Source organism: Taudactylus pleione, unplaced genomic scaffold (assembly GCF_031769625.1).
Source record: "Taudactylus pleione unplaced genomic scaffold, aTauple2 ptg000066l, whole genome shotgun sequence".
Taxonomy (NCBI): domain Eukaryota; kingdom Metazoa; phylum Chordata; class Amphibia; order Anura; family Myobatrachidae; genus Taudactylus; species Taudactylus pleione.
This window is the reverse complement of record NW_028284468.1, coordinates 17,125,396-17,139,877: the sequence shown is the minus strand read 5'-3', so window position 1 is coordinate 17,139,877 and position 14,482 is coordinate 17,125,396. Positions and strand designations below refer to the sequence as shown.

Here is a 14,482-nt window from a genome sequence, read left to right as displayed (position 1 = left end):
TTAATAACTGTTATGCGTTGGAAGGAACACGCAGACACTACCCCACGACCCACACACAACCGGGTCCCCCTCCCTAAGTCTCCCCGCGGCGCCGAGTTGAGCCACCGTGACCATCTGCTGAGCCCAGAGTACTGCGTGATCTCGCAAGAGCGCAGTAAACTGGAAGCCTCGCAAGACACCAGTGAGTAAACTGCATCCCAGCCAGCGCGTGTCCTGCACACATGCACTGACATCCATAGCGGAGCATAGGACAGGAGACCACAGCGAGGACGGAGAAGAGGACACCATTCACCTGGAGGTGAAGGATAAAGGATGCCGAGGGTAAGTATGTGCACCTGGGGGGTACGGGATGCCGCCCCACCAGACACATACTGATACACCCCGTGTACAAAGACTCAGGTACACACCAGTCGGATCCACGCAACCCGACTGGTGCTATATACTGTACCTACACTATCATTGTTGTGCAAGACACTGATCCATTAACTCTAACTATACCGGGACTAGTGCACTTATCCCTTGATTGGTGTACTAGAGATTCACAACATTATAATGAAGACCATATCAATACTGCATTTGTTTTATTGCATAATGTCTATACCATCACGAGGGGCATCGTGCCTCAATTCATAATCATTAAAACCAATTCCTTAAACACAATCAGCATATTTTTTTATAAATGTCTGACTTTTTCAAATATGTTAATATTTTTTCACCTGTTCTTTTCATTTTACCTCTGAAGTCATACATACTGTATAACATATGGTTTAATGCTGTTTACTGTACAAAACAAAAGTGACTTTTTAATTTAATATTTTTTATACAATTTCTATCTATTCATTATGGTCTGGTTAAAGACATGTGCACTTGTCTGAAATAATAACCATAAAGAGCATCATAGATTGCAATTACATCTATGGGAGTGACAGCATTTTGTGATAACTTGTAATGACCATTTAGTAGATATAAAATGCAAGTAATGGGAATGTGCTAATTGTAATACACTGTAAACACACATGTGACAGGGAGGTATATGAAAGGTAACCACAAGTACTCCAATCATATACTATAAGCAAACTGAAGCTGCACTTTAATATTGCCATATGGTATTGTGCAAATAGTCACTGCAATGGTGTTCACTGTTTTTTATAGAGTGCATAAGACAATAGTTCCATTTCCACGTAAATGGGAAGTTTTATTCCATTCACAAGACATCCCTTGTCCCACTCATTATATGCAGAAAAGTGGTTACATTTATTTATTAGCACTGTTGCCTGGAAAGTTTGTATTAGCCAACTCATGAAGGTGGGAGATTTACACTTCCTTACTCTTACAAGCCACAGGAGGTACAGCTTGTAATGACATAACATGAACATTACATCACTAAATTATTTTGTTACCTTTCCAGAGACAACTTTCTAAAAATTGAATTAACTTGTTCAAGGTCATAGCTATCCAAACTTTCTGACTGGTGTGATGAAGAAGAGGAATGGATAGATGGGGGTCCAAAAGAATATTTATCATGAAACTCATCTGCAAAGACAAATACAAGTAACAGTACTATATTAAGCGAAACACATATTGCCTGAAAGAGATTTGATTTTGATGGATTGAGGTGTTGTAACGTTTGAGTGAAAGTGGTCTCAGCATGAAATCAGTATTCTTGTTGCTTTTCTCTATGGTGTCCGAAGTCTCTGTCAGCCGTGTGGCTCTGATGGGACCTCACACACTAATATAATATGGACTATCCTTAAAGAAAACCTTGTTCGTTTTTTCTTGCATACCGTAGAGGTGATTTCCTGCAATGTGAGCATCTGGAATCTCGCACTTAATTGACTTTTCCCATTTCCCATTACCATTGCTGCAGAGCCCTTTGTTCTAATACATCTCATTTGTATACAAAAAATATGCTAGCTAAGCATAATTAAAATAATAGTTTTAGGACGACAGACATTTACAGAAGTGTATAAAAGGTTAAGAAAGGGCTAGCCTGTCTTTCCACACAATATATTCATACAACATTTTTCAAGAGATGTTTCTGTTAACACAACTTTAGTAAATATACAGTGCAATACCCCATTATAATTCCACCATGGCTACTGAGTCAATATTGAGCTATATTCTACGAATGAAAGCATATATTACGGCATCTATTTCACAGCTTACCATCTAGTTCTATGCTGTCATTGTCTTCATCAGCAGGACTGGAAAAATAATGAAAGGAATAGAGTAAACTTTGTATAGTATTTATCGAATTGCTGACTACTTAAATTAAACATTGGACTGGTAATCTGACCTGTACACAGGCACGTCTTCTTTGCTCCTGCGCATGATGGAGTCATTTCCTGGGGGTTCTGGTGTTGTGGACATAATACTATGACTGCGATTTTTCAATGGGTACTAGAACACAAATGTCTTACATGAAAAACTATTTCTATTTTAAATTACCTAATATTTAAATATTGCAGGTATTTTACAAAAAATAAGAGTTATGGTATAACATACCTTTGTTAACTCTTTTTCTTCTAGGTCCATGGGGTCCACAGCCATTACGTTGGGGATATGGATTCATCCAAACACCAAACAGTTAATTCAAGCTCTCGGCTCCCAGGATGCACCAGGTCCTCCCCCATATACCCCGCCCCTGGTCACAGAGCGTCAGTTTGTTATAAAGCCCACCAAGAGAAGGCAAAACAGATAAGAAGGAAGGACATACCGTATATTCTCTAGACCAATCTCTCACCAAAGAGGGAAATACCCAGAGATACAAATAATTACCCAATAATTACCAGGTGCGTTAGGGTGGATGTCCTGTGGAACCCATGGACCTTGAAGAAAAAGAGTTAACAAAGGTATGTTATACCATAACTCTTATTTTCTTCTTCAGGGTCCATGGGGTCCACAGCCATTACATTGGGGATATACCCAAGTAGTACCCCTAAGGGCGGGGACACTCCTGTGTCTCACAAGAAAGGAGAACCCTGCGGCAAAGGAGGCATCCTGAGAGGCAAAGGTGTCAGCAGCATAGTGTTTAATAAAAGTGTGCACAGACGACCAAGTGGCTGCCTTGCACAATTGTTCTGCAGAGGCACCCCAGTGGGCCGCCCACGAAGGACCCAAAGACCGCGTAAAGAGAGTGCCATGACCGAATCTGGCACCCTACGACCAGCCTGAGTGTATGCCTGTGATATAGTCATCCGAAGCCATCTTGCTAAGGTCTGTTTATTGGCTGGTCACCCCATTTATGGCAGCCATACAGAACAAAAAGAGAATGGGACTTCCTCAAGTTGCTGGTGCGATCCACATAAATACACAGAGCACGTACAACATCCAGGGAAGCCTCACCTCCGGACAAACCTGAGGCCTGAAAAGCTGGGACCTCAATCTCTTCATTTATATGAAATCGTGATACCACCTTAGGAAGATATCCTGCTCTGGTACGCAGCACCGCTCTATCCTGATGGAAAACTAGGAAAGGAGAGCGAACCAACAGAGCTGCCAAGTCAGACACCCTACAAGCTGAAGTGATGGCCAAAAGAAAAATTGTTTTTGCTGTCATCCACTTGAGATCTAATGATTTCAACGGTTCAAAACGGGGAGCCTGTAATGCCTTAAGTACCAATTATAAATCCCACGGTGCTACTGGGGGAACAAAAGGCGGCTGCACCCTCAAAACAACCTGAAAAAAGGTTCTTATATCAGGTAGCGGAGCAATCCTATGCTGAAACCAAACCCCAAGCGCAGAAGCTTGCACTCTCAGGGAGGCCAGATGAAGACCCTGCTCTAAACCTGACTAGAGGAAAGAAAGCACTCGGGAGACCCTAAACACACTAGGATCATATTTCCTTAGTTTACACCACTGAAAAAACACACGCCAAATCCTATAGTAAATGCGGGCCGAAGAAGGCTTCAGAGCCCTTATCATTGTCTTTATCACTGACTCTGAAAACCCCTTGGCTCTGAGGACGGAGGCCTCAAGAGTCACACCATCAAAGACAGCCGAGGAAGATCCGGATACAAGCAGGGACCCTGGACAGGTCCTGCCTCAGAGGAAGAGGCCACTGAATGTCCACGGAGAGATTTTGTAGATCGGTGAACCAATGGCGCCTGGGCCAAGTGGGAGCTATAAGGATCACCACACTGTCTTCCTGTTTGAGTTTCCTGATGACTCTGAGAAGAGTCAGAGGCGGAAAAAGATACGCCAGCCCGAAATTCCACCTTATTGTCAGAGCATCTTTGAATTTGGCTAACGGATCCCTGGTCCTGGACCCGTATCTGGTCACCTTGTGGTTGTGCTATGAAGCCATGAAGTCTATCTCTGGAAGACCCCATCTGTATACCAGGTTCTGGAATACCTGTGGATGGAGAGCCCACTCTCCGGCGTTTAAGTCTTGCTGACTCAGGAAGTCCGCTTCCCAATTTAGGACCCCTGGTATAAAGACAACTGTTATCGCAGGAAGGTGACGCTCTGCCCAGACCAGGATCCTTGACACTTCTGTTATGGCTCTCCGACTTCGAGTGACCCCTGCCGATTTCGATAAGCCACCGTGGTAACATTGTCGGATTGCACTTGCACCAGTCTGCCGTGCAATAACCCCTGGGCCTGTATTAAAGCCCTGAAAACTGCTCTCAGGGCCTGATTCAGAGCCGGACGCTATTTGCGAACGGTCGTTCAGAAAAAGGGGCTGGATATTTAAATAGAGCGCTCGCTCTTTGCGGTCTGTTGACGCCTCTATGTCTGAACGAGCGAACGAAACATGCGCTCGCTATTTTGTAAGAAACGCCCCCTGGCCGCTCGCATCCTATGTCATCTCCGCTATTTATTAGATTAATTGACTACATCAAAAGGCGTATGAACTGCTCGCAGTGCTTGTGGTTGGATTTTCCTACCGCAATCATGCGAGCAGTTCAGGCTAAAAGACAACCAAGTGACGTGGCCGATGACGCTGCTTTGTTAATTATGCACACCCTTAAAACGCCCGTTTTGACCTTTTGGCATGCCTGCGTTCGGATCTCCACTCCCCGTTTCCAAGCACCTTCCCCTGTTACCACCCACAAACGCCTCATCCTATCACTCAAATTAGCAGGCATTCGCTATTTTGCGAGCACATGAATTTCGACCGCACTGACTGGTTTGCGCATGCGTATTACGAGCCGTACGCATGCGCAGTTGTGCGAACATCGCTCGGAGCGACCGAGTGGCCGCTTACGAGCGGATCTGAATAAGGCCCTCAGTTCCAATACATTTATGGACAGATGACTCTCTTTCCCTTGGAAGATGTGCTGGCCTATCACCGCTCTCCAACCCCGAAGACTGGCATCAGTGGAGAGGAGAGCCCATTCCGATACCCAAAAGGGGCGACCCTGATTGAGATGGTCTGTCCGTAACCACCAAGACAAGGACAACCTCACTTCTGGAGACAACTGGATCCTTTGAGACCTTATTGACTGATACTCCCCGTTCCAGCATGAGAGAATCACCTGCTGTAACGGAGGGGAGTGAAATTGAGCATATTGCACCATGTTGAAGGTGGACACCATCGATCCCAGCACTCACATTGCCGAGTGTACTGATACTCGTCTGTTGTGAAGCAGATTGCGTATTCGCCCTTGCAGGATCGCAATCTTTTCCTCCGGCAGATGCAATCTTTGCTTCATGGAGTCCAGACGTGCTCCTAAATGCACCAATTGTTGCACTGGCAGGAGAAAAGATTTCTTCCAGTTTATGACCCAACCGTGCCTGTGAAGACAGATGACTAGCAACTCGAGATGACACAACAGCCCCTGTGGAGACCATCCCAGTATCAGAAGATGGTCCAGGTAATGCAGAATTCTGACGCCGTGGCGCCTGAAATGTGCTATTATCAGTGCCATCACCTTGGTGAACACTCGAGGAGCTGTGGATAATCTAAACGGTAGTGCTTGAAACTGGAAGTGATCCTACCCCACTGCAACCCGAATAAACTGCTGGTGAGACAATGCAGATACTCATATATGCAGATAGGCATCCTGGATATCCAGAGATACCATGAAATCCCCTGGTTCCATGGCCAATACAATTGATTGCAGTGTCTCCATGTGGAACCTGGGGACCCGAATAAACGTATTGAGTTCCTTTAGGTGTAAAATAGGTCGGAAGGACCCATTTGGTTTCTGAACCAGGAACAGGTTGGAATAAAATCCCTTCTGCACCTGATCCCTTGGCACCTGGATGATCACACCTGCCCTTAGCAGGGACTGAACAGCCTGTTGTAGGGCCAAAGCCTTCACTGAACCCACTGGCTGGGACACGGCAACAAATCTTCGGTGAGGACCTCTCCAGAATGTCAGAGCATAACCTTGGGAGACCACTACCCGAACCCAGGCATCTGTTGTTGTGAGATGCCAGGTGTCTGAATACCAAAGAAGTTGGCCTCCTACCCTGGGGTCCCCCAGGGGGTGGCCCGCCCCATCAGGCCACAGGCCTATCCTGGGTCCCGCGCGTTTATTCTGCCAGGGCTTCTTAGGTAGTGGTTTTCTACCAAAGCTTGCCCTAGCAGAGGGTTGACCTCTGACTTTCCCCTGTGGCCGAAAGGTGCGAAAGTAAGAAGTTCCCTGCCTGGGACCCAATGCTGAGGGTAAGCCAGCTGCCTTAGAGGCAGCTACTGAGGCCACAATTTTGTCCAATTCCGTGCCAAAAAGAACTCCTCCTGCAAAAGGAAGGGACTCTAAGGCCTTTTTGGACCCAGAATCCGCCTTCCAATCTCTTAACCACAAGGCTTTACGAGTCACGACAGAGGCTGCTGATGCTTTAGCAGATAGTATCCCCGCCGCTGTAGCCATAGCCGGCCGGGTGGCTGCCCCAGAGATTGAAAGTATTGCCTTAAGACAACCATCCAGTCTCTTATCTGTGGGGTTTTTAAGAGAACAGGTCGATGGTAATGGCAAAGTGGTACTCTTCACCAAATGCACCACTTGTGTGTCCACTGACGGCGGAACCTCCCACCTAGCACACTGCTCTGAAGGAAACGGGTATAAGGCTGTAATCTTTCTGGACAGATGGAACTTCTTATCCGGAACCTTCCATGCTTCCCCCAAGAGCTCTGACAAATGCTCTGATCCTGGAAACTTTGCTTTGATCACTCTATGGCTCTTAAATACCGGCGCCTTTGCCGGTTGTAGTGGCTGCGGATATCTCACCACTGGGGCTGCCGGAGCTGCCAACTATTCCGCCACTTGCGCCAAAATCTGGGAAAAAGAAGCCCAAGGGGGTTCTTGCCCAGAAGCCGGTAAACTAGATTGTTGTGGAGACTTCCTAAAACAGTGAGCACACAGACCATTTTGTATAAAAACCTGAGGGGACAAACCTGCTTTGCAGGCTATACAAGATATTAACAGAGGGGCCTCTGCCACCTATCTTTCAGACTCCTTTGACATAATCAATTCTCTATGCAAGGAACTGAGCACACCTGTGACACTGCTTCTCCCCTTAAACACCCCACACACCTGTTGCAGAGGGCAATAAGGAGAAATAGTAGTGATAGGTTAACACTTTGAAACACACACACAGATTTCAAACAAGTCACAAACAATGCATATAAATATATACTCAGCAGAGCTTATGCAAGTTAGGCTCCTCAATGAACTACGGACAGCCTTAAGCTTAGTAGCATATGGAGCTTCTGTATGACCGGTAGCAAGGGAGAGGCATACAGGGAGACTGACCCAATACCTCCTGAGTAACAGCCATGGAGAGCACCCAGGAGTGGTCTGTGGTAGACTCATATAGCCTGAGGCTGGGAGGAGCAACCCAAATGCGGGAAACCTCGTGAGGGTCGTAGTTCGGGTTGGGGGAGGGGCCGCCGGGGAAGCGTACCTCCCCTATGCTGCATGGACCCACCCGGCACACTGACATGGCCGCCGCCATTACCCCCGGCTGTCAGGCACATCACGTCCCGGTGGTCTAGTGGAAGGAGGCAGGTTACCCTGGCTGCTCACAACAGCAGTCCCCCGGCCAGTCTCCGCGCCGGAGGATGGACCGCACATGATTTTGGCGTCAGCGGCCGCCCACAACCATACTTACCTGCATCCCCTGTGCCCGGTCACAGTCCAGAGCCTAAGCCCCTGCCGAAAGTACCAGTCGTTTAACCAGCGTTGCGGCGCCGGCAGGGGTAGATGGAGCAGGAGACCCGCGCATCTCCCATCAGACGCTCAGTTGCCACCTAACGGTGAAACACGTGCCGCCTGCTCAAAAAAAAAAATAAACTTGTATTCGGGACTGCTGCAGCACTCCCACTGCTCGTGCGGTGCCTTCTCGTACCAAACAGAACAACTGACGCCCTGTGACCAGGGGCGGGGTATATGGGGGAGGACCTGGTGCATCCTGGGAGCCGAGAGCTTGAATTAACTGTTTGGTGCCTGGATGAATCCATATACCCCAACGTAATGGCTGTGGACCCCATGGACCCCAAAGAAGAAAATATATAGGTCTAATGTGAAAAAAGATTGAGGATGGTAGAAGTGGTAAGAGGACTTAGGGGGTCTATGTACTAAGCCTTGGAGAGAGAGATAAAGTTGATGGAAAGAAAGTACCAACCAATCAGCTAATAACTGTAACTTTACAGACTGTGTTTGAAAAATGACAATTAAGAACTGAATTGGAATGAACTGAATAGTAAAGGACTGTTGCAATTCTCAGAATGCCTGCATGATACCCAGTTACAGGTGTTAGTGTGTTACAAGTAGCAGGTACTAGTCCTGCAGTTTTAAATGCTTTACTGAACTTTTGCCCAGGGAAGTCGGCTAGGTGCAGATAAAGGACCCCAAGGTTACCTCTCTTAGAGCCAAAAACAGAAATCTGATGAGAGGACCAAACAGTAAGTATTGAGTATTCGCTGTTCTGTGTGACATTCATGCATTGTCGTATGAGGGTAAGAATATATGTCACACGCAATCAATGATGTAATTATATGGAGTATTTTGAACTTAGATCACATAGTGAATCCACAGGTTCATGTTCCTACCACTGACAGCTCAGGTGCAGTAAGGCAGCATGTGATATAATGCTGCCATTATTTTGCACCATTTATCTACCCTGTTTCAGATATGTGTGGAACAAGCCACAAAGACTCTTAAGTAGTTATATAACAACCCAATTAAAGACTTAATATTTAGTACAGTATTAGTTGGCATTAACCAAGTGATAATAAAATGGTCCCCACAAAGACTCCTTTAGTATTTTGTACTTAGTGAAATCTGACACACACACAAAATTTTGCAGTGGCATTCCCCTTTAAAGTAATTTTTGTCTGATGGTTGTGAGACCATTATCTATTACTTGGATTACTCTTTCATTTTGCATGGCATTCATTCATTTGTACTTAAGTATTTGACACCTTCAAAATGTGTCAAAAGTTAAAAATGCTAACAAAGAGGTAATACACATTACCATTTACATTACATCATTTTCTAGGATATACATTTGAAGCTTTTAATACATTTACATTTAAATAGCAAAGTAAAAGGAACTTCATATCTAAGTAACTAATAATACATATAAAGTGAGTAGTTGAGTCTTCTACATACTGCCTTGGAAACATCAGAGCTGTTGATGGCAGTGTTGTTGAAAGAACCAGACCTATGAAAGACTGCTTCCGTTTGGCCACTGTTGTATTCTGCTTTGTTATCGTGATCCTCAGCTGCTATGTAATAACAAAACAAACAAAAAGGAATCAAAAACACAACTAAATTCTTGACCTCTAGGTTTTGGTTTAGACAGCATACACATAAGATAAATCATTACACCTGCCTCTACAAAAGTATACTCTACCTGTATTTTGGACCTATAATTCGCTGGGTCACTAGATATCATGCTCGGGGAAGCAGAGGGTTTGTTTTCTTCCCCCACCTTCCCGTTTCTATGTCTCTCTAGCCCCAACCTGTCTCTCTTTTACTTCTGTTCCACCTCTCCCATCTGTCTTTCTCTCATCCCTCTGCCCTATCTCTCTTTCTTATCTCTGTCCACCCCCCAGTCTATTTTTCTTTCTCATCTCTATCTGCGCCCCAAGTCTATCTCTCCTTTGATTTGGTTCCAATGGAGAGGTCACAGGTTGGAGGACTCACGGAGATGGTGTAGTCATGCTGGGAGGAGCTGTGGGGTGGGTGGTGTGCTTGGTTGGGTGAAGAAATGGTCCTGGGCATTGTCTGGAACAAACGGTCTGCCTCTCATCTCTGTCCTATCTGCCCCCAAGGGTGTTTGAGGCTTGGGGTGAACAGTGGATGTGGAGTGCTGGGGGGGCTATTCTGGGGGGGATCTGTAGGTCATGGAATGGGTGTTGTTTTTCCGTAGGTGAGGGGCTTCTAGGGGTGCTGCAGTTGTAGGTGTGAGGGCATACTGGGTGGGGCAGTCGTGGGTGGGGGGTCCTGGCAAGAGGGAACAGTCCTTCATACATCTGTACAGTGCTGTTGAGAAGAGAAACTGTGGGTCTATGTACTAAGCCTTGGGGAGAGATAAAGTGGACGGAGATAAGGTACCAACCAATCGGCTCCTGCCACTTTAAAGGCTGTGTTTGAAAACTAACAGAAGCTGATTGGTTGGTACTTTATCTAGTCAACTTTCTCTCTCTCTCCAGGATCGAGTTTGAGAACCTGTGGTATCAGGGCCGCAACTAGGGGGGGGCTAGAGGTGCACGTCTACCGGGTGCCGGAATTCACGGTGGGGAAAAAGGGATGACTCGCGGTGGCTTGGAGGCTGCAGTTTCAGAAAATGGCCATCCAAAAATGTCCGCCGCCAAGGAGGAGACAGATGCTAGATGGCTTTTTGGATGGCCGTTTCAGCAGATTCCATGCGGACTAGCCGTCCACATGGACTCTGCTGAAAACGGCCATCCAAAAATTGCCGCCGCCAAGGAGGAGACAGATGCTAGAGGTCCTACTGGACCTCTAGTGTCTGTTAGGCCAGCGCAATGCAAACAGTGTTCCCGGAAGTGCCGGGAACGCTGGCGCTGCCGGGAGAAGATGCTGAAAGCTGCATCTTCTCCCATGAAACCCCCTGGTAACGAGCATAAAACCCCATGGCAATGAGCATGAAGCCCACTGGCAATGAACATGAAACCCCCTGGCAACGAGCATGAAACCCCCTGGCAAGGAGCATGAAACCCCAGGCAACAAGTATGAATCCCCCTGGCAATGAGCATGTAACCCCTGGCAACGAGCATAAACCCCATGGCAATGAGCATGTACCTCTGGCAATGAGCATAAACCCCATGGCAATGAGCATGAAACCCCCTGGCAACGAGCATGTAACCACTGGCAATGAGCATGGAACTGCTGGTAATGAGCATAAAACCCCTAAAAATGAGCAGGTAAATTTAAAGTAATTAGAAGCCTTACTGTGGGGCATAAAATGGTATCGGGGAAATATGTAAGTGGCACTTTGGTAATAGGCATTACAGTGTGGCATAATGTGTAATGGGCATTATGGTGTGTGGAATAATGTAAGTCACTATACCAGGGACGTCTGAGTAGTGCACTGCCTTATGGAGGAGTAAGGACAAAATCCAGGTACAGGAAGGGAGGGCGCAAAAATACTGCCATGCACCGGGTGACAGATATCCTAGTTTCGTCCCTGGTGGAATAAATTAATATAGTGGTATTATATATATTATATAAAGTTCATCTGCTTTTTGAAAAAGAAAACACATAAAAGGCTTATCTTTCAGTTTCCCTAACAAAACTGCTTAGTTCCATCGATGCCAAGTCCGCTTATAACAAGCGGACTGGGGCATCTTTTTTTTTGCAAGTTGCTTCTTTTTTTGCATGTTGCTTGGTTTTGGGCTTATTTTTTTTTAAGGTCGCTTGTTTTTTTTGTGTGCATTGCCAGGGCATCCCTGGAGGTAAGTAAATGTGTGTGTATGTTTTTTGCAAAGGTAGTGACTGAGGGAGGGAGAAGGTTGTATCTGGGGAATATAGGGCAGTAGCCAGTGGACAGGGTAGAATTGGAGGGGGCAGGTAAGAAGGAGAGGTAAACTAGATGACAGAAATGAGGCAGGTACATGGGGACGAGTTAAAATTACTGAGGCTGTTAAAAAGCGGGGATAATGTAATTAGACAGGTGACAGGAATGAAGGAGGTAAAGAAGAGGGGTGAGAGGAATGGGGAGTCAGGTAAAGGAAAGGTAGGTACACACTAGACGATATGTTGCCTGATCCTGCTGATTGGGCTGACATATCGTCCAAATCAGCCAGTGTGTACCCACTATGCATGACTCTGCACACTCCTGCGGGTCATCCATCGGGGTCATTCCGTTGGCCTGCATGTAGGGCCAATGGAACGACCCAAATTCCAAGGCTGGCATAGTGGATGGAGCCGGTCCCCGACATATCGGATGTTTGGTCACCACATCGTGCAGCATGTATCGACCGCCCGATATATATTGCATGGTCGGGCGTCACAACGCTGGGTACACACATCTGCAAGTGCATACCCAGCTGAAGACTGGCAAGGGAATGAGGTATGAAAAGAGGGAGGAGGTAAAAATATGGCAGCTGATGTAGAGGGAGAAAAGCAATATAGGCAGATAAGGCTGTGCATACACTAAAATATTTAGGTTAGAGAAGAGGGGGAATAAAGGAAGTTAGGCAGGTAGAGAGTGAGGACAACTAGACACCCCCATTAATTGGGCTTTTTTATTGGCCTTTTTAGGATTGGTTTAGGCTTGTTTTGGGCTTGTTTTTTTACTTATAGGTTGCTTAGTTTCCATTTCAGAGTTGGCAACACTGCTTAGTTCATTTAATGTCCTTTACTCACTGGCTGATGTAATAAAATGTGGATGCTGGAGCCGACCATTTCAGACTCTGTGGTTCGCAAATGACTCCTCTAATTAGGATAAAATCACCTCCAAAGTATTTCTGAATTCCCCAGTCATACTAGTCGTCGGCGGCTCTATCCAGCTAGAGTTACATCAGGTGGGCGGCTTCCAAGCACATGCTGAACTTCCGGTGCACATGGAGCTCCTGGCTTTGCCTCTCTTGTTGTGCTGTTGTCTCCAGTGAGTAGCGAGAGGGCTGATAGAGATCTCTCCAAGCAGTATTCGACAGTTAGGCTATCCCGGCAATAGGTACAATGTCAGGGCACAGTTTGCAAGTTTGTTAGGTGGTATTGATCCGTAGGAATATAATTAAAGGAGCAGATAGACACTTAGTTTTCAATGTGTTTCATTCTATCCTAGAACTTTTTCAAGACACAGTTTGACTTTCCAACCCTTAATTCCTTTAAAGCAATATTAATTGCAACATTGCATTCATTTGGATTCAATTAGGTTTTCAGCATTTCACATTAACCCACAGAATTATTTTCATGTCACTCATTTGTGACCTGATACAATTTGTCTCAACAGAGATACATATGTATCAAAGTGACTAGACAGATATTTTCTTAAAACATTTTATGTATTCCATTTTTTATATTAGTATTGAGAAAGCGCACAAAAAAATGTATAAAAATAATATTAAAAATAAAAATGTATATAAAGAGTATATAAAATATACAAAATAGTATGTTTGACATCTAATCTATAAATGTATAGATATAGAAATCAGAAATACATACTGGTGTCCAAAATTTTGTACCAACTTTTGTTGTAACATATGAGTTGTTTTCTTGGTATGGGACTCTAGACGTGTGACATGATCCTTCAGGTGAGTATCCTCAAAATAAGATAAATTTGAAGTGAGGAAACAATACTCAAAATTATAGGTCTCTCAGGTGGTGCTATCAGTGACTTATGAATTTTTAGGAGGGATGAAAAATATGTGTAGGGTAGAAAGGAAATAAAAATTGCATTTCCTCATGAGAAATAGACCCCTCCTCTGTGGCCTCTTCCAACAGTTGTTTCAATTGTGATTGATATTAAGGGGTAGGGATAACTTTAACTACCCTTTATATAAAAACTCTAACTTTATATAAAATTTCTTATCATCCAAATGTCTAAGGCCTTCTGCCACATATTTATCTCTATTTTGGACTACAACTCCCCCCAAACTTATCAGCAGGTTTAATAACCAGTGTGTTATCATCTTTAATTTTTTTCAATGCTTTCCTCTCCCATTTCAATTAATTATATCCATTTCTATTTTTATGGTCAGATGATTCAAGTAAAGTTTTATATTCTTCTAAAGTTTTAGTATAAAAAAAATGTGATTGCTACTCTTTAATGTTCCAGTGGAAAAAACTGTGATTTAAATATTTGTTTATTTTGCAATAAATTTCCTTTTTTATTTCGAACATCAAAAATAAGACATTCCCTTGGTAAAGCTTGTTCAGTTTCTAGTTGTAAACTTTATAATATTGTTAAACCTTGAAGGTCTTCATCATCCAATATTATTGGATGATTCTCTCCTTCTTTGTTCATTAACAGAATTTTTTTAAATTTTTATTAGAAATTTGAAAAATACAATTAACAGCAGCTATAATAAAATAGGAATGAATGAAGACAGCATAAAAC

The 14,482-nt window shown here is 44.6% G+C and overlaps 1 protein-coding gene across 2 annotated transcripts in view; it reads right to left on the bottom strand.

Moving 5' to 3' along the window:
* CARD11 (caspase recruitment domain family member 11) overlaps positions 1-14,482 on the bottom strand; it is a 210,774-nt gene that overhangs the window by 71,187 nt on the left and 125,105 nt on the right. The window contains exons 11-14 of one of the 2 annotated variants that reach the window (XM_088466877.1): positions 9,565-9,680; positions 2,297-2,400; positions 2,167-2,204; positions 1,401-1,533 (exon numbers count right to left, since the gene is read on the bottom strand). In XM_088466877.1, coding sequence (XP_088323003.1) covers positions 1,401-1,533; positions 2,167-2,204; positions 2,297-2,400; positions 9,565-9,680 — 391 coding nt within the window. The remainder of the gene's footprint in view (positions 1-1,400; positions 1,534-2,166; positions 2,205-2,296; positions 2,401-9,564; positions 9,681-14,482) is intronic. The other variant, XM_088466879.1, reaches the window with a different exon arrangement.